The sequence below is a fragment of the Gymnoscopelus braueri genome, assembly GCF_963280865.1.
Source record: "Gymnoscopelus braueri genome assembly, chromosome: 15".
Lineage (NCBI taxonomy): Eukaryota > Metazoa > Chordata > Actinopteri > Myctophiformes > Myctophidae > Gymnoscopelus > Gymnoscopelus braueri.
In genome coordinates, this window is record NC_137620.1 from 6036200 (window position 1) to 6056495 (window position 20296).

The following is a 20296-nucleotide window of genomic DNA, read 5'->3' on the forward strand; positions in this document are numbered from 1 at the left end:
AACTGCTGAAGTGGTCAATGTATGTTTTGTATTAATAATCAAAATCTACAAAGTAACTAGTGACTAAAGTTTTCTAATAATTGCAGTAGAGTAAAAGTACAATATTTGCCTCTGAGATGTAGTGGAGTAGAAGTAAAAGTACTGAAAATACCTCAAAATTGTACTTAAGTACAGTAATTGACCAAATGTACTAAGTTACTTTCCACCACTGCGCACACACACACACACACACACACACACACACACACACACACACACACACACACACACACACACACACACACACGCACACACGCACGCGCTGCAATAAAAGGTAGATGAGTAGCTTGAGTGGATAAACAATGGCTAAAGAGATCATACTGGGAGAAAAGCAGAGAGACAGACGAGACGGTTGGAGCAATAATTGTGCAACAACAGAAAGGAGCCCGGGGGCCCAAGAAGAGCAGCAGGACTTTGATCCAAAGTCTGCCGGGAGTATAGTCAGAGGCTGAATGAATACGTTACTGTATGGGTTCCGTCAGTTTATAAGTTATCCCGGGGTGAGAGAGGAGTGAGAGAGAAGACGAATACGTCCAGACTTCACGGATCCATCCGTACTGCTGTGGTTTGAAGACAAGGTCACCAAGGGCTTTTGCTCAGACTGCAAGCAAATCCATTTTGTGTCTCAGATCTGAGCTTTAGGACTGACTACCCAACTTCCATAGATCTGCTGTTTTCAAGATTCGTATGCATTCTGCATAATGAGTTCTTTTACTTTTGGAACTTTAAGTCTATTTTGATGCCAATACTTTTGCACTTTGACTCAAGTTCATTTTTTTATTCCGGACTTTTACTTGTAACAGTGATTGGATTGACTATATTCATTGTGATTTGCAAGTGATCGGATTGGATTAAATATCCTACATAGTGATTAGCAAGTGATCGGATTGGATTAAATATCCTACATAGTGATTAGCAAGTGATCAGATTGGATTAAATATCCTACATAGTGATTAGCAAGTGATCAGATTGGATTAAATATCCTACATAGTGATTAGCAAGTGATCGGATTGGATTAAATATCCTACATAGTGATTAGCAAGTGATCGGATTGGATTAACCTACATAATGATTAGCAAGTGATCGGATTGGATTAAATATCCACATTGTGATTAGCAAGTGATCGGATTGGATTAAATATCCTACATAGTGATTAGCAAGTGATCGGATTGGATTAAATATCCACATTGTGATTCGCAACTTAAGTGATCGGATCTAATTTGTATTTTGCATTGGTTGCCGTGGTATATAAGGACATAGGCGTGAGTATTACCTCACTTATACTCTGTCGCCCGACTGTGTCACTTGCCGGAAATAGCAGATCTACAAGCTACTGTGCAGTAGATATTCCATAAGTTGCAGTCATGTGGATGGACACCAAAGAGGAGGGCAAGCAGCAGGCTGGCAGGAGCGGCGCCAGACTCCATCAGCGTGTTGTTAGCGGTCTGCTGTACTGGAGCGGAGACATGACACACCTGGACCAGTACATGGAAGGTAGGAGCAGTGATGGAAAAAGTACTATAATGTAGAAATGATCTGTTACAAAATGTACTTAAAGTACCAAAAAAATACGAAAAGTACTCATTATGCAGAATGCCCCATTTTACACATTTTCAAAATGTATACAAATATTTTTGAAAATAGCAGATCTACAAGTTCCAACTTCCGTGAGCTTGTAGATCTGCTATTTTCAAATAGCCAAAGTATACATAGGGGCTGGAGTAGTTACTTTATGTTTTGTAATAATAATCAAAATCTACAAAGTAACTAGTAATTACAGGAAAGTTTTCATATAATTGTAGTGGAATAAAAGTACAATATTTGCCTCTATATGGTGTAGTGGAGTACAAAAGTATTGGAAATGGGAAATACTCCAGTAAGGTAAAAAATACCTCCAATTTGTACTTAAGTACAGTACTTAAGACCCCACCCACCCCCATAAAATACTTTTTCCCCTGCTAAAGTCCAAAAGGGTGGAACAGTTCTTTTCCCACAGGCTATCGGACTGTTAAATGACAGTGAAAAGTGAATGTGCAATAACTCTTTGTACTCTGCAAAATGCACTTTCTTTGACTGATATTCTTGCCCTGTGTTTATTGTTTGAGTGTTTTTAGGTTGTTTTTATCATGTTTTTATTTTATTTTATTGTATTGGAGCTTCCGAGCGTAAGGTTTTCACATATATGTACCTAAACAGTGAACTGGCATTGGCCAGACTGATAACATGGATTCACTCTCACGTTCCTCCCCGGAATCAGTCCAGACTGATACCGGGGAGGAACGTGAGAGTGAATCCACGTTATCAGTCAGGCCAATGCCAGGCTACCTAAACAGTGCATGCTAAGTGACAATAAAGTGAATCTGCATCTGAATCAAGTAAATGTACTTAGTTACTATCCACCACTGGGTAGGAGACATCTGGTTAGCCAAAAAAAAAATTCAGTAGGCCAGAGGTTCTCAAACCTTTTTTATTTATTTATTTCAAGGACCCCCCCCCCCCCCCATGACTCTGAGAGCGTACAACTCTGAGAGCGTACAAATAGAACCAAATGGACCCTCCATTTGTACGCTCTCTGAGATACAGATCTGTAAGGGTCCATTTGGAACCCTGAGAGTCTCTGGACCCCACTTTGAGGTCCACAGCAATAGGCTATATAGTAGCTAAAAGTAGGCCTAAGTGTCAAGCATGATTTAAACATTTATTCATTTATTTTTAACCGTGAAAATAGCAGATCTACAATTGCTATTTCCGAACATTTTTGAAAGTGGGGCTTAAGCGATGAGGAAGTACATCTCAAGTTTGTTTGAAGTCTGTAAAAAAAAGATTACTATAAATTATTTATATAGCTCTGATCTAACGACTGTAGATGTTGAAGCACATTTGACACTGATCAAACAGTTAGGACCGTTAAAAATAGATCAATCAAAATGTTTAATTTCAGCATGCAGACATGGAAAAGCGCATAATCCCCCCCCCTCCATTTATAACTGATACATTTTCACCTTTTTCTTTATGCCAGGCAAACGGAGCAATAAAGGTCATTAGGCAGCCATCCACTTGAGATGAACGACCTTCAGATTGACCTTTTGGTTATTTGTGCAACTGATGTGAATCAGTGGTGGAGAAAAAAAAGCACTCACAGATTTACCTTAGGTAAAAGTACAAAAGTATTGAAATCAAAATGTACTTGAAGTAACAAAAGTAGAAAGTACTCATTATGCAGAAAGTACCATTTCATAAGTTTTTAAATGTGTAAAATGTATACAAATCTTTTGAAAATAGCAGATCTACAAGCTCACAATGCGTCACATCGCGACACATTGTGAGCTTGTAGATCGGCTATTTTCAAATGGCCGAAATGTATATAGGGCTGAAGTGGTTATGTTTTATAATAATAATCAAAATCTAGAACTAAAGTTTTCAAATAAACGTAGTGGAGTAAAAGTACAATATTTGGATCTGAGATGTAGTACTCAAGTACAAGTAAAGTACAAATACCTCAAACTTGTACTTAAAGGATGACTTCACCCATTTTCAACCTATCTTTATGTAATTGGTCCTCACTAATGCTTATTATAATATGGTACCATTTTTGTCTATTGACTCTGTGTCTCAGAGGAGGGCTGTGGACAGTTCAGAAACCCATCTACCAGTGACATCAAAACTGCAGGCTTTCTATTCCTGGAAAGTTAGCATGCTATAATAGAAGCCATTGTTCTTACGTTAATACAAATAAAAATCTAAAATGTGAAATATAGTTTAAAAAAAAAAAAAAAAAAGACTAACAACGTCACTGGTAGGCGGGTTTCTTAAGTGTCCACAGCCCTCCTATGAGACACAGACCGAGTAGATGTTTTCCCCCCACCATTTTATCATGAGCAATACTGAGGACCAATTATATATAGGTTGAAAATTGGTGAAGCCGTCCTTTAAGTACAGTACTTAAGTAAATGTACATAATTACTTTCCACTACTGGCAACTAATGTATGAATGAACTCGTATTATGGGGGTCTGAGACAATATTTTGCTTCCTTTTGTCCTTTCCAGACAAGCCCTTTGTGCTGCAGCTGGTGGTGTGGAGCCTGCGAGGGGTGGCCAGGGTGATCCTAGCCAACAACCCAGTGAGCGGTGCCCTCGCCCTGGCTGCGATTTACTGGGCTTCCCCCTGGCAGGGCCTGCTGGGAACTGTAGGCGTGCTGGCCTCCACCTTGACAGCTCTTATCATTGGACAAGACAGGTGGAACCATCTAAACACACATAACACTTAACACATTGGGTGCCAGCATTTTTTCATAACAACTTACGTTGGGTGCCAGCATTCTCCCCATTGACTGCGCTTTCATGTTTAAAGCTCTAAACTCCACGAGGAGCAAATCCATGTAAAAAAAAGCATCCACTCATGTAGCGCGATGACCCTGGCTACAGCCTGGAACGATAACATTTCACTCGCGAGTTACAATGGGGGGGGATCGCGCATCGCGCATGACCGGTTTTCCCCACCGGAAACAGATTCGGAGATATAGGCGTTTTAAAGAAGGAAATAGACAGGAAGTGGATGGGAGCCATGTTTTTGTTTCCGGTGATCTATCTGGCCGATCCTTCTCAGGATCACAATGGGTACTCCCAGAGCTGCTCTAGCCCCGCCCGTGTGGAGAAAAACGAAAAAAACAAAAACACATATTTCACGGTCTGGACCGTGTTCGGCACCGGACCGCTACTCTGCGCAAACACGGTTCAGACCGTGTTTGGCACCCGATGTGTTAAGAGCCCGACCGATATATCGGACGTTATTTGACTTTTTTGGCATTTGGCAGCCAATGTGTCCCTATTGTCAATGTGTTAACCCATTAAAACCGGGAACGCATCTGTGTAACCACTTAAACAATTATTTTATACTTTGGCTATTCAAAAATAGTAGATCTACAAGCTCATAGCGCGGCATGAGCTTGTAGATCTGCTACTTTTGAAAAATCATGAACATTTTTGCAAATCTTTGAATATATATGTATTTTTAAAGCAAACATCTTGAACTCAAATCTTTGCTTCTAGGGGTCCCTGGAATAACATACTTTGAGATGGGGGTCCACGGCCAAATACATTTTGGGGGTCCTTGACATGAAAAATTTTGAGCAAGGTTTTTCAAAAAAGGATTTAGAAGACATTAGTAGAAGCAAAGATTTTAGTTACAAATGTTCGCTTTAGAACATATACAGTATATTCAAAGATTTGCACACATTTTCATAATTAAAAATAATAATTGCCAAAGTATATGTTAATGGTTAAAGTGGTTACAATCTAAATAAATGACAGATGCTTTCCTGGGTTAAAATAGTCGACCTTCAAGCTCACACACACTACAGTACATACAATATTAGTGTATTTTATATTTAATGTAATTATACAATGAAGCAAACCACTTACCAAGTTTAATGTTATATTCATATATTTTTTTGTGTTTATTTTGATTTATTTGCTTGTTAAATGTTCTCCAATAGAAATTATAATCAAATATTGTGTGTGTGTGTGTGTGTGTGTGTGTGTGTGTGTGTGTGTGTGTGTGTGTGTGTGTGTGTGTGTGTGTGTGTGTGTGTGTGTGTGTGTGTGTGTGTGTGTGTGTGTGTGTAGTGCTGAGGTGACTGCAGGCCTCCATGGTTTTAATGGCATGCTGGTGTCCCTGCTGATGGGCGTGTTCAGCTCGGCTGGGGACTGGTACTGGTGGCTGCTGCTGCCCGCCTGCGTGGGCTCCGCCGCATGGTGAGTGACACCCACCACACTAAAGCATTGGTTCTCTAAGTGGGGTCTGGGGACCCCCAGGGGTCCTTGGAGGGGTGGTTCCAGGGGGTCCCCACCAAAATGTGTTAATATGGCGTCGCAATCATTTTAACCACTTAAACCTTTTGTACTTTGGCTATTCAAAAAAATAGCAGATCTACAAGCGTATAGCGCGGCACTGAGTGCCTTAAAAAAGATTGCCTGTAATGACACGCCATGATTACGTTTTATAATAGTTTAAATCGATTAGTTCGATAAACTGGCCCCTATAGTTTACATAACAAAAATACACTTTCGCTACTCACCAAAACAAAGACACTTTTAAGATAATTTGAAAGCCTACTTTCCTTAGTGGGACCACTCTCGTCTAAAGTACACTTTTTGGTCAGGAAAGAAAATATTTCACCGGAAGGAAAACATGTTTGAGTTACTCTGCGCCCCCTACAGATCTTGACAATAGAAAAATTCCATTGACCAGATTTTTTCCTTCCGGTGAAATATTTTCTTTTTTGGACAAAAAGTGTATTTTAGACGTGAGGTGGGAGGCTCCGAATATTCCCACTAAGGAAAGTATAGGCTTTCAACATCTTAAAACCGTCTTTGTTTTGGTGAGTAGCAAAAGCGTATTTTAATGTTTTACTACAGACGAGAGGCTGCAGCTGCTGCGCTACCGCGGTTGTTCAGGCAACGGATCGAAAGTGACATATAGCGTTAAGGAAAACTCCTTCTTACTCTATGGACCAGAGCTATAGTTTACATAAAAAACTCCCCACTCTCTCTTCATCTCTTTCTCTTTTTATTTCCATCCAGCACGTTTCTGTTCAGTGGTCTGGCCCCAGTGTTGGACCGCTGGGACCTGCCGGTGGCTGTGTACCCCTTCAACATCGTCATCACTCTGTACCACCTCTGTACCGGGCCACACAACCCCTACTACCCGCATCACCTCGCCACTCCACCGGGGGCAGTGGAACTCAACGCCACCCAGCTTGACGCAGTACAGGTGAGGTATTCACCTGTTTCCTAGGCTTTCCACTTCCTGTGTGTTTTCCACTTCCTGTCGATTTGATCCAATGAAATCCAATGAAACTGGTCAGATGACTAATGATATCCAATGAAATCCGACAGGAAGTGGAAAACAGGTGACTAGGTCGTTTTTCAAAGTGGGGTCCGGAGGGTTCCAGGGGGTCCCCAGCGGAACAAAATCCGTTTAACCACTTTAAATATACATCGGCCATTTGAAAATAGCCGATCTACAAGCTCACAGCACGTTGCATCGTGGCATGTTGTGAGCTTGTAGATCTGCTATTCAAAAACGTTATTGAACATTTTTGAAAAAAAAATTGAACAAAAAAAGAACTTGTATGGGGGGGTGCTGCAAAATATTTTCAAATGGTGGTCCACGCCAAATACATTTGAGGGTCCTTGACATGATTGTGTATATTTTCATGCTATGTGGATGCATTGAATACATTACACAATAGAAACCTCCCCAGGACTTTTTGGGGTTATCCTTTTAGCCTTAATGTCTGACTGTATTAACACATCAAGTGCCAGAGTTTTTTTTAATGATGTACCCTGATTACAGTGGTTCTGCTTAAAACTGGTGGAAACGTGGGCCGGTTCACTAGAAAGGACCACAGCTCCAAAACTCTTGTCACACTTTTTTTTACAGTAGAGTGTTGTTTTCTCCATTGTGGACAGTCTGGTGTCTCTTAAGACTATTTAATTGACTGAAACTCTTGTAACATTGTTTACAGAGGAAGGGTCTTTCACCAGAGTGGGTACGCAGGTGTGTCGTCAGAGTACCTAAGTCACTGAAACTCTTGTCACACTGTTTACAGAGGAAGGGTTTTTCACCAGAGTGGTTACGCAGGTGTCTCTTCAGATGTCCAAACTGACTGAAACTCGTATCACACTGTTCACAGTGGAAAGGCTTTTCTCCACTGTGGAGACGGATGTGTGTGTTCAGATTACTCAACTGGCTGAAACTTTGGCTACACTGTTTACAGTGGAAGGGTTTTTCACCAGAGTGGGTACTCAGGTGTGGCTTCAGATGTCCTAACTGACTGAAACTCTTATCACACTGTTTACAGTGGTATGGTCTTTCTCCACTGTGGACACGCAGATGTTTCTTCAGATTACTTACGTTATGGAAACTCTTATCACACTGTTTACATGTGAGTTTGTCTTTCCTGTGTAAGTCATCAGATGCATGCTTTCTTCTCCTGGCTGGGTTAAAGTCCTGGTAACATCCTGGTTCATCCGTGTCATCTCCTTTCTGGCTGACTACAGGGCTGGACATTTGAACCTCCGCTCCTTCATGGTCACGGCTGCTGCTATCCATGGAATGATGTGGACAGAGATGAAGGTTCTCTTGTGGCCGGAAGATAGGTCCTTATTCTCTCTCACTCTCTTTCACCCTCAGACTCTACGTCTCTAGTTATCTTTCTATTTATTCGCTGTCTCTCTCTCTCTCTCACTCAGACTGTCACAGTAGATTCTACACAAATACAATTCCTGCCTTGGATATGTGCAGACAAATTCAATGTCTAAAGACTACTTCACATCTTATATAGGCTGACCTGAGCTCTGGTCTGATGTCACACCCAACACAAACTGTTGCCAAGCATTCCTAACAATGCTGATTAGCGCAGGCACGGTGTAATGGAAATCTTGTAATGGAAATCTTCTTCCCCAATGGGGCGTTTCAAACACTGAGTCCTTTTCCCTGCTTAGAATGAATCTCCGGAGGTTGCCTACAGGAGGAGAGACAACACTCATTAGAATACATCCCATTAAACAGCCATAACTCCAGTTAGTGGCAGTGGTGGGCTCTCTACATCATCCTAACTGCCACTGACGATTGAATTTCCTGCGAGGTAAAAAACAATGTTGAGCTACCTATCGGTAGGGTGTAGGCTTCATTGCCTTCCGTTGATGACATACCCTTGATTACAGTGTACAGTTCTGCTTAAAACTGGTGGAAACGAAAGCATACAGTTCCAATCTCCACCAAGAATTGTTATTGGACAGCTATATTTTATATAGTAAATGAGTCATATTTGTGAAAAATGACAGGGGAGCATTAGGTGCTGCATATACATTAAAGATTGTTATCCTTTCACCATATAGGAAGCCATGTAAAAATACATAGCAACCTTCTGGGTCAGACTCATAATACACATTTAGTGGAAGGTTCTTGTGAATTAGTATGGAAACCCCTCTACTTCTACTATTATAGGATGCATGGAATTCCTGTCCAACCCAATCCTTCTTTAACTTGTTCTAAGTCATTTAGATGAGTTTCTTGTAGTAACCCAATTGAGACCTTTTCTTTCTTTAAGAAATTAACTATGTTTTTTCTTTTTATGGGATGGTTGCACCCTTTTATATTCCATGTGTAGACATTGATATTTTAATTAGTCATTTGCATAGTTATTCAGGAATGTTAAGATCTGATCACCAGTAGTCTTGTTAGACTTAAGCATAGTAGTACATTTCCAGCTAGTTGGCATACACATAATAAACATATAATATGAGGACGAATGTGAGGAGGGAAGGGGAGAGACATGGACCGATCTTGGCAAACACATATCGCATGGATGATTATTCTGTGTTTTCTCATACATATAACGTATGTATGAGAAGGACGTATGTAAGGACATCAAAAAACTGTACATCAAAACATATAACACAGGGGCTAGCAGAGCGAGGGGGAGGAGTGATCACCCTCATAGCCAGCATGTGACTCATTAAGGCCATATGTGATATTATGTGATATTAGCCCATCAATTGTCCCCAAAACCTAAGATAAATGATTAAACAGGGTACATCCAGTGCCACCGATCATACCGCTTACGCTGATATGTTTAGAGCTGTAGACGCCTCGACGAGGACCCGGTCGATGTGTGTATTTACAAACACGAGAATTCTCGTGTTTGGCACTAAATGTGTTAAGTGCCGCTTACATTTTTGACTAAGTATTCAATCAATCAATCAATCAGAAACATTTGAGAACCACTGAGGTAGACAATGATATAGATACAGAATTGGACGATTCATGGTGCCGTTAGAAATAAACTCTGTGAATAATCGGCTCAGATTTCAGAGTGCTCTAGTCTGAACACCATAGAGTGCTGTATCAATTAGAACTGGAAACGCATGCATGGATGGGTCATAATAGTGTGTCAGGTTTAAACCTGCAACCCAATCAAACCAAGCCATAGAAAAATCAATGAACCGGGCAGGAAACGGGTACGCCACTTTCTGAAAACCTGGGACTACAGTTACGCACGGAACCGATTCTGAAACTCTCCATTTGTACAACTCCAGTTGACCGGTTTGCAGCCAACTGCAAAGTATTACATCATAGACTTTCCCCCTGTGCAAAGAAGTGTAGCTATAGCATTTGAAGATCATTACAAAATAGCATGTGCACATGTACGTCAATCTATAATCTGTGATGTGCACACACCTTCTTTCTAGTCAAAGTAGGTTGTACCGTCGGTTCTCAAAGTGGGGTCCGGGGACCCCCAGGGGTCCTTGGGGGGATACCTGGGGGTCCCAAGCAAAATTAGTTATTAAAGCGTCGCAATCATTTTAACCCCTTTATCCATATGTTATACTTTGGCTATTCAAAAATAGCAGATCTACAAGCTCATAGCGCGGCACCGAGTGCCGCGCTACGAGCTTGTAGATCCGCTATTTTGGAAAAATCTTGAAATTGTGTGCAAATCTTTAAATCCATATTTTTTTTTAAAGGCGAACATTTTTAACACAAGTCTTTGCTTCTGGGGGTCCCTGGCCACAACATATTTTTAGGTGGGGGTCCGCAGCCACATACATATCAATTCGGGGTCCTCGGCACGAAAAGGTTTGAGAACCACCGGTATAAACAACTATACTAAATAATAGTATGGATTCTCTGGAGCATTCGTTGAATGCTGTTATCTTGAACTCTGATGCGAGTTTGTCGCCGCAACCATCGCTCAACATCAGCTGTGATGGTCTTGTTTACATCTCTGCCTGGCAGATGGCCTTTTGTGCCTGAAAAATGGCTGTATTTTAATCACCGTGCTGTTGTTCAGAGACCTTTATGTAATCAATCAGTATTTTATATGTTAAAATGCTTTATTCACCAACTACACTAAATATGCAGCAGTGTGCCTGGAAGATAATAGTGCAGAGACATAATAGTAATATATGAATAGCTAGCTCCTAATGAAACACAGAGTGAAGATTAAATGGCACAAGAGACAGTGCAACACAAGCAATACACAATAGACCACTCATATCCCTTTAAAATGTGGAATCATTATTGTAGTTGCATGACATACAATGTCATGGCAACTGTGAGTGAGTGGATACTGGAAATATACATAATGAGTTCCCTTTAGTTATTGTGTTAATTATGTCATTAAACAGTAGCCTAGTGAAAAGCTTTTAATACATAAGTTACACAATAATACCAGCCAACACTCCAACACACAGGAGACTCAAGGAGACTGAAATTTAACCTGAATTTCTCCCGATTTTTGGGCAATCAAGCTCCCTGGAAATTGCTACTGTTGGCTGGTTTGCAATAATATCCTGTGTAAGTGTTCTTTTTAGAGCCCCACCAATACTGGATTTTTGGGGCCATAACTGATATTATATGGTCTGATAAAATCAGTACTGTTCTGTGGCTCATGTGAAAACATCAGGAATAGCTACAGTACATCACAACCTACTGTTCCACTGATGAAGATGTGATGACTATGTCAAATTACTGGACATGAAGTTAGACGGATGAAAGCTATGGTCGGTAGGGAACTCTGACAGGCGACCTGTTCAGAGTGCACCACATGGCACGTAATGCCCTGATCAGCGAGTATACCCGGTTCAATTCCCGATTGCTGTTCAGATGATTGCTGAATATCATTCCCTACCCTCTCTCTACATTTCCTTTCTCTAAAATAACTAAAAAAATACAAAAAAGGGGAAAATGACCTGTTTTTTAAATATAATTCCAGCACAGCCCCCTTATTAGGCATCATGCTGGTCCTGTGTTAATTAACCACCTAAGCCCTATAGACTTCATTGTACGACAAATGGAAAAAATAGCTTATATGCAAGGTCACAATGCTGCAACGCATTGTGAGCTTGTACTGTAGATTATGCTATCAAACCAGGGGTCTTCAACGTTTTCCAGGCCAAGGACCCCCTAGCTGAGAGAGAGATGAAGCAGGGACCCCTTATATGTTGTATAAAATTGTGTTTCAGATTAAACTCGTTTTTTTTACTTGGTCTGCTCTTTTCCCCTCTACACCTATACCTCTTTGCCAAAAATAGCCGATCTACAAGCTTGTAGATCTGCTATTGTTGGCTAAAGTTCCCCTCAGAATAGGGATGCTAGGGTTCAAGTGGTTCATGTAAAATATATATACTGTATATATATCTACTTATATAATGGAATTGTTACCTCTCGCGCTGACGCCACACCCACTCCATTCATTTGGACCTCTCGCCGCTGACGCCATACCCACAGCATTGATTTCGACTAAACACAACAACTACATATCACATGTCACCACTACGCTAGCCACAACGTGCGCGCTGAATTTACGGGGGGCGTAGGGTACTTCTCATTGCTCACTACATATTTTCCACCTTGCAACATAATTAATTCTACTCACCACATTACGACCACACCGGACGGGGAAACACTTTCGCACCGTTTACCGTGTGCACAACCAAACGCCGACGGCCACAGCCGAAGCAACATGAAGCGGCGGCCATTGAAATCTCTGCATCGCCACAACAACACCGCTTTTGTAATCTCCCCACAACAACACATGACTCGGCATCTGGGTTGCCACGTTGGCAAAAGACAAGCAGACCGGTCAGTGTTGCCAGATGTGCGCCAGAAACAAGCAACCACCTTCATGAAAAAAAAATACCCAGCCGAAGGGGTCCGTGATGTTTCACGGGGGTCCCAACACTCCCAGGGGGTCCCTCATGTATTTTCTTTTTTTTTATTAAAATGTTTTTTACAACTTTTTTTGGGGGAAATTTTTATCCTACCATTTTGGTACCCCAAAATAAGCGCGCCCTCGCTAGAGCCCCGTGCGCGGCTAGCGGCGGACCTCTAGTATATATATATCACATATATCACACAAAAGGCGGATCCCCCTGTATTAACTCTGAGGACCTCCTGTTGAAGATCCTAGTATTAAACTATTTAGAACACAGTTCTAGCAGTGTTCTACTACGGCTGTCGGCTAATGACAGTGCACTTTGTGATGAAGGTTCCTGGGAATTATGTGAGATGTGGGACTCCATCCATTATCCCTGCTCCATGCATGGGGCATGGATGTGTACTTAGAGTGTAGCAGGCAGGTGCTGGCTAATTCTAGCTTGCATTTTGGAACTGGGCCGTGCCAAAGAACTCTCTGCGAATGAACCCTTTCGAAAATAGCAGATCTTCAACGCGTCCCAACGCAACACGTTGTGATCTGATCTTGTGGATCTGCTATTTTTGCTTTTTAAATAATAATACAAAAAGAACCATCACCATTCAGGGGTTCTGATCTGGTTATGATGCAAAGGTAAACAAAACAAAACGGGTTCAGGAAAGTTTCAGGTTTATGGAAGTTTCTGGGTTACAGCTTCGTAGTCAGAAAAAGATCCTTATTCTGAGATATGGTACTCCATCCATTATCCATGAGCCATGCATGGAGAGCATATGTGTTTAGCAGGCAGGTGCTGGCTAATTCTAGCTTGCATTTTGGAACGGGACCGCGTTGTGCAGCGACTCTCAGTGAACGGAGCCAAACCAGATCTGTCTGGGTTTAGTGCATATACCTGCAGGACTGCTGGGGGCCCTTGATGATGGATACCTCATTAGCAGACAACACATGCCACAATACTGTTAACCCATTCAACCCGGGAACACATCTCTATCATTTTAGATGTCTTTGGCTACTCAAAAATAGCAGATCTACAAGCTCGTAGATCTGCTATTTTTGAAAAAACGTGAAAAGTTGTGCACATCTTTGAGTGTATTTTTTGTAAAGCGAACAATTTTTCACACATTTTAAAAAATAGCAGATCTACAAGCTCATGTGCCGCGCTGTGAGCTTGTATATCTGCTATTTTTGAATAGCCAAAGAAATCTAAAATGACAGACATGCGCTCCCGGATTCAATGGGTTAATAATGCTCCTCACACACTACCACTGTATAGAGATTGATTTTCCCACAAGCATTCGGCTGAGCTCTCGCTCTCTCGCTCTCTCTCTCTCTCTCTCTCTGATCTCAGCTGTCTTTTTAATATTCCATTCTTTGTTTCTTTCTTTTTGTTTTGCCTCCTCCCTCCTGTGGAATCAAACTCCATCTTTAATTCTCCCCCTGACGGATGTGTGTAGCTCCCCCGTCAGTTCACTTCAAAAAACTCTACAGTGCAACACACACGCACGTACCCACACACAAAACTCTCCCAGCTTCATTTATTCTGTTATTTTCCCTCTAATCTATTCTGGGCTAATTGTTTTCTAACCCTGTACGTACGTCTCTCTCTCTCTCTCTCTCTCTCTCTCTCTCTCTCTAACCCTGTACGTACGTCTCTCTCTCTAACCAGACGTACGTACGTACGTCTCTCTCATCTCTCTCTCTCTAACCTGTACATACGTCTCTCATCTTCTCTCTATCTCTCATCTCTCTCTCTCTCTCTCTCTCTCTCTCTCTCTCTCACTCTCTCTCTCTCTCTCTCTCTCTCTCTCTCTCTCTCTCTCATCATCTCTCTCTCTCTCTCTCTCTCTCTCTCTCTCTCTCCTCTCCATCTCTCTCTCTCTCTCACCCTGTACGTACGTCTCTCTCTCTCTCCCAACCCTGTACGTACGTCCCGATAACAGTGGACGACATCTAGACCTAGGCTATAGTAACCAAGTTTCAATAATTGAAAGATGTGGAGGAGCAGGAAGTCATGGAAATGGTGACAAAATGCAAAAACAAGGTATCGACCGACTGTAACGACATCAGCATGTCACTGGTCAAAAAAATAATGGATAGCATAGTCAAACCTTTCACTTATATTTATAACTTATCGATAAACACTGGCACCTTTCAAAATGCAATGAAAGTAGCAAAGATAATTCCAATTTTCGAATCTGGAAATAAACAGCAATTCACAAACTACAGACCCATTTCCCTGCTACCAACTCTCAAAAATATTTGAAAATATATTTTTGGTTAGACTGGATGATTTCATTACAAAACACAAACTGTTGTCCGAAAACCCAGTATGGCTTCCGAGCCAACCGATCACCATCACTTGCACTAATTGACCTTTCAGAAGACATAACAGATTACATACAAAAAGAAACAGTTCACAGTTGGAGTATTTATTGACCTTAAAAAAGCCTTTGACACTATATATCACAACATATTAATAACCAAACTAGAGAGATATGGCATCAGAGGTGTTGCATCGAAATGGCTGGGGAGCTACATTGAAAACCCGACAACAGTATGTACAATTGGGAGAATTCAAATCTAGTCATCAATACATCAAGTGTGGGGTACCACAGGGATCAAATTTTGGTCCCCAAATTATTCATCCTTTACATCAATGATCTGTGTACAGTATCAAACCTTACAAAATGTGTACTCTTTGCAGATGACACAAATATATTTTGCACTAGGGGAGGATATCCAGCAGCTTTTGCAATCCATGACAACTGAACTAAACAAATACAAACAGTGGTTCGATAAACATAATCTCTAAATCTATCAAAAAACTAAGTTCATGATCCTTGGTAACCGTGAAATCACCACAAACCCCAAGCTTCAAATCGAAAACTCATTTTTAGGTGTTGTCTTGGACCACAAGATCTGCTGGACAAAAAAAGGGCCGTAAGAATCATACATAACACCGGGTACCGTGATCACACAAACATTCTCTTCTGTAATTCCCACATCCTAAAGTTCCCTGATCTAATCAAATTCAAAACAGCCCAAGTCATGTACTGAGCAAAAAATAAAACACTCCCAAACAACATACAAAACAGATGACAAACAAAAAAAACAACATCAACCTATTCAAAAGGAAAGTAAAAAAAATATTCTTTGATATTTATAAACTGGAAGATACCCTAGTAGAGTAAAATGATTTATTATACACTGTATTGTATCCTTATCACTATATAATTATGTATTATTATTCTATTACCATTATATATTATTGTATTAACCTAATAATAATAATACATAAATACATTACAATTAATAGACTATACCACTTAAAATAGTCACTACAGATAATACTATACTGGTATTAGTATACTATTATGATGATAATATATATTATGAAATGATTGTAATTATTAGCATACTTTCAACGAGACCTGCGCCGCCCGTTCCACGGTCACACTCCGATGCTCTTTGCTGTCTTGACTCTCACATGAGAGAGAGTTGCGAGTGTGAGTGAGGTCATGTGTGGGAGGGCATGCTGTATCAATTAATGTAAATATAACATATAAATTATGTATATATTTACGGTATATCATATATTTATACATATATTATTATTTTCCTTTGAATTGTGCTGCAAACACTGTACTTTAGGGCTCGATAAGCATTATGCTTCTCCCTGTCCCCTTTTCCAGCTTATTGGACACTTCACCATGTTATATGAACTTGTGCCTTGGACCTTATTTTTTCTTGTGATTATGCCTTTTTCAATTTGCACTTATGTATTTTTTGTTGTCCAAAAGAGCTGGAAATGAATCTCTCTCTCTCTCTCTCTCTCTGGACCTTTTAAATGGAACATCTGCTCCCTGCCCCTCGCTCTCCCTCATTTCACCCATTCCTCTCATATATCTCTCCATTCGTCTTTTCCCATAATATTCCTCTGTGGAGAGATCAGTGTTGTCAATCTAATGTGTCTCACACACACACACACACACACACACACACACACACACACCACACACACACACACACACACACACACCACACAACACACACACACACACACACACACACACACACACACACACACACACAACACACACACACACACACACACACACACACACACACACAGTTATATAATCATGGGCCATTTATGACACGTAAATACCTGCAACAGGCAGATGTGCTCGTCACGTCACCATGGAAACACATCTTCCTCTCCCTCTGTTAGGAGTGTAGTGTGTGTGTGTGTGTGTGTGTGTGTGTGTGTGTGTGTTTCGGGGAGCATCAAACACAGCGAACTCGCTAGGTGATGTTACTTTCATCCTGTAGAGCCAATAATAAAGCGTCAAAAAAGGGATTCATTTTGTCATTCACTCCTACAGGGACAAGCAGCAAAATGTTGATGTGGACGTGTCCGCAGAGACTGTGCTAACACAGCAATACCAATGTTCAAATATGTTTTTTTTGGGGGGGGGTCGCGGCCTGAAAGGTTTGGGAACCCTTGATGTAGGTGCATGGTATCCCGCGGGGCCTGGTGATCAGATCTCTAAACCTCCTGTCTCCTCTACCGTAGGTGCTGCGTGGTATCCCTCTGGGTGTGGGTCAGATCTATGCCTGCGGGGCCCTGGGGCCGTCTCTCCTCATCCTGGCTTCCGTTCTGATCTACTCACCGCTGCTGGCAATACACGCTCTGCTGGGCTCGGCCATCGGAACACTGACCGGTGAGTGTCCGTCCGTCCGATTGATTGAATATTTTATTGACAGGTTAAAAATACAAGCAGTAAATTAACCCAGTAAGACCTGAGGTTGATTCTGCAAATGCCTTCTAAATCAGTAGTTCTCAAACTTTTTGGTGCCATGAACCCCCAAAATGATATGTATTTGGCCGTGGACCCCCATCTGATTTTTTTGGTGTTAGGACCTCCCGAGAAGAGAAGATTTGTGTTAATAATGTCAACATTATTCAAACACTTTCAAGATCTTTCGTAAATGTTCAACAATTTGTAGATGTAGCCTACCAGTATGCAGCGCGTGAGCTTGTATATCAGCTATTTCTGAGAACCACTGTTCTAAATCCTAAGAGTTTTCTGAAAAACGTTGCTATATATACACACAGGTATATACTGTAGCAAAGTTTATATACAGGTATACAGCTCAAATCTAAAATGACACAGATGCTTTTCCCCGTTCTAATGGGTTAAAAAAGCCAAATGGATAATCACCAAAATCATGTCCTTTCTATCTGTGTTTCCTCCACTAGGGCTGTCACAATTACAACATTTAAGTTGTCGATTTATTGTCATACACATAATTGCGATTAACGATTTAATTGTGTTTCTGTCGTTGAAAACTGGAGCATGTGAATACAATTTAACCTTTCGGCTTTTAGGCTTCTTAATCAAAAATATTGCACAGGGCAGATGTGACAAATAACTTGAATTTACTAAGAAATGACTGACATTTAATAATTCACAGTAGAAATAGCTGATCTACAAGCTTACAACACGTCACGAAGTGGCGTGCTGTAAGCTTGTCGATCTGCTATTTCAGCTTTTTTTATATAAAAAAAAAAAAAGATTATGGAAACGACTTTGACGTTTAAGACGATTATGCAAAAAAGAATTAGCGATTAGACGATCATGTAATAATTGTGACAGCTAGGCCTACCCTCCACGTTATCTGTTTTTATTCACAGGTCTTTATTTCAGTACATAACCCAACAGCTACATGGCTGTTGGGTCGCAAGACAAATTTCAGTGCAAACTGACAATAAAGTATTATCGTATCGTATCGTATAAAGACATAAAACATGGAGTTTGTTGACAGAAAAAGAAAAAAACAAACACTGAATGTCCAATGTACTAAACGAAACACACTGGCAGATAGAGGAAGCTACGGGGGAACATGTCATTCCAACCCGATCTCCAGAGATATACGTAACATTGCACGGATCCAGTGCACTTCATTCCGTGGATAGTCGCCTCGAAACCCTGAAATTGCGTGCATATGTACGGCGCTCCCTTTGTGACAAAACCATTTCGGAGGCGCGCAGTCACAGGCGAACTGTCACCCCGTGAAGGACCACCGAGGGAGCTAAGGCGACCGAGTTGCCGTCCTGAACGGTGTGACGTTCGCCTGTGCCTACTCAGCGCCGTTTGAGTTATGTACCGATAGGCACAGAATCGTAAATTTTGTTGTGGGGACTGCTCTGCTTCCGGGTTTTTCCGGGTTGCGACTGGTTACGCCCACCGTGGGACTCGCCGTACATATGCACGCAATTTCGGGGTTTCTAGGCGACTATCCACGGAATGAAGTGCACTGGATCCGTGCAATGTTACGTATATCTCTGGAGATCAGGCTGGTCATTCAGATAGTGAACAATAGCTGCACACTCTTTTTGTCCTTCACACTTTGTACTGGCTGCAGCACACTCCTTGTGCCAGAAAACTGACAAAAGCATTATGCAGTGCCTTGCCGAAAGTACATTTTGGCGGTTCTTGCACATCCAATCTTTCCTAAATAGCCAAACATCACTGCAGAGACGCCAAGGCAAACATTATGTGTGATGTGACAGAAATTCAATATGCAGGCAACGTACCATGGACAGTTTTGAAGAAAAGTTTTCTGAGGAGGTTAGGCGGTAAAAACATCGAAATGTATAATCCCTCTCCAAGGGACCACAAACACAACCAGATGGCATATGGCAGTTGATTAGTGAAGAGAGATAGGGTACATTGAGTGCATAGCCAGAATTAGTGAAAATGTCTAGACTCTAGACAAATATTTGCAAAAGATTTAGAACTGAGAGTGGAGCCACGTCAATTACAGTTTGAAACAATTTTCTTCTCAGAGAACTTGTTCGGTCTTTGGCCAATTTCTTTTTGATTTGTTTGAAATATCTTTCCCCTGGAGAAGGCGGTGTAGAGCTGGCCATGAGTGAACACAGGCTGAGGCAAGTAGCTGCCAACTCGTATATTCTCTTGGCCCTGACATTGGTTGATTTTGATTGAGGAACCTGTCAGGGTATGAGTGTGGAGTAGAACTGTAGTGGGACTCACATGCAGGTCAAGCAGACTAGGTTCAAATAATAAGGTTTATTAAACTTAAGTTTTCCAAATCAACAGGGCAGACCAAAACCTAAACAAGAACTGTAATCCCTTTTACAAATTATTTAAAGCAAACACAACTCACACCTACACATGATAAACTGGCGGACGATTATATGAACACAGGGGAATTTAAATAGACACAGCAGGGACTAACAGGACACAGGTGAATCAACTGACAATCAACACAGGGAGGGCTGGGGCAAACAGGCTAATAGCAAACCAGGGCAAACTAAAACATTAGTACAAAATAAGATATACAGGAAACACCTGGGAAATTAACAGACTAATAGAACTCAGACCTATTCACAGAACATACTACACAGAGCTACAGAACTAAACAAGTAAATGTAAATCAGGAAAAACTAAACAGGGACATAAATGTCAAAGTTGACGATATGGTCAAAGTCCACAGATCGAGGAGC

General features: G+C 41.2%; 1 protein-coding gene across 1 annotated transcript in view; it reads left to right on the plus strand.

Annotated features, from left to right (window-relative positions):
* Nucleotides 1-1403: 1403 nt before the first annotated feature.
* Nucleotides 1404-20296, plus strand: part of LOC308102207 (urea transporter 1) — a gene marked incomplete at both ends in the record, with an annotated part of 40004 nt that continues 21111 nt past the window's right edge. The window contains 5 exons of the mRNA XM_080451808.1: nucleotides 1404-1533; nucleotides 4088-4277; nucleotides 5666-5794; nucleotides 6623-6812; nucleotides 17339-17486. Of these exons, the coding sequence (XP_080307934.1) occupies nucleotides 1404-1533; nucleotides 4088-4277; nucleotides 5666-5794; nucleotides 6623-6812; nucleotides 17339-17486 (787 nt within the window). The remainder of the gene's footprint in view (nucleotides 1534-4087; nucleotides 4278-5665; nucleotides 5795-6622; nucleotides 6813-17338; nucleotides 17487-20296) is intronic.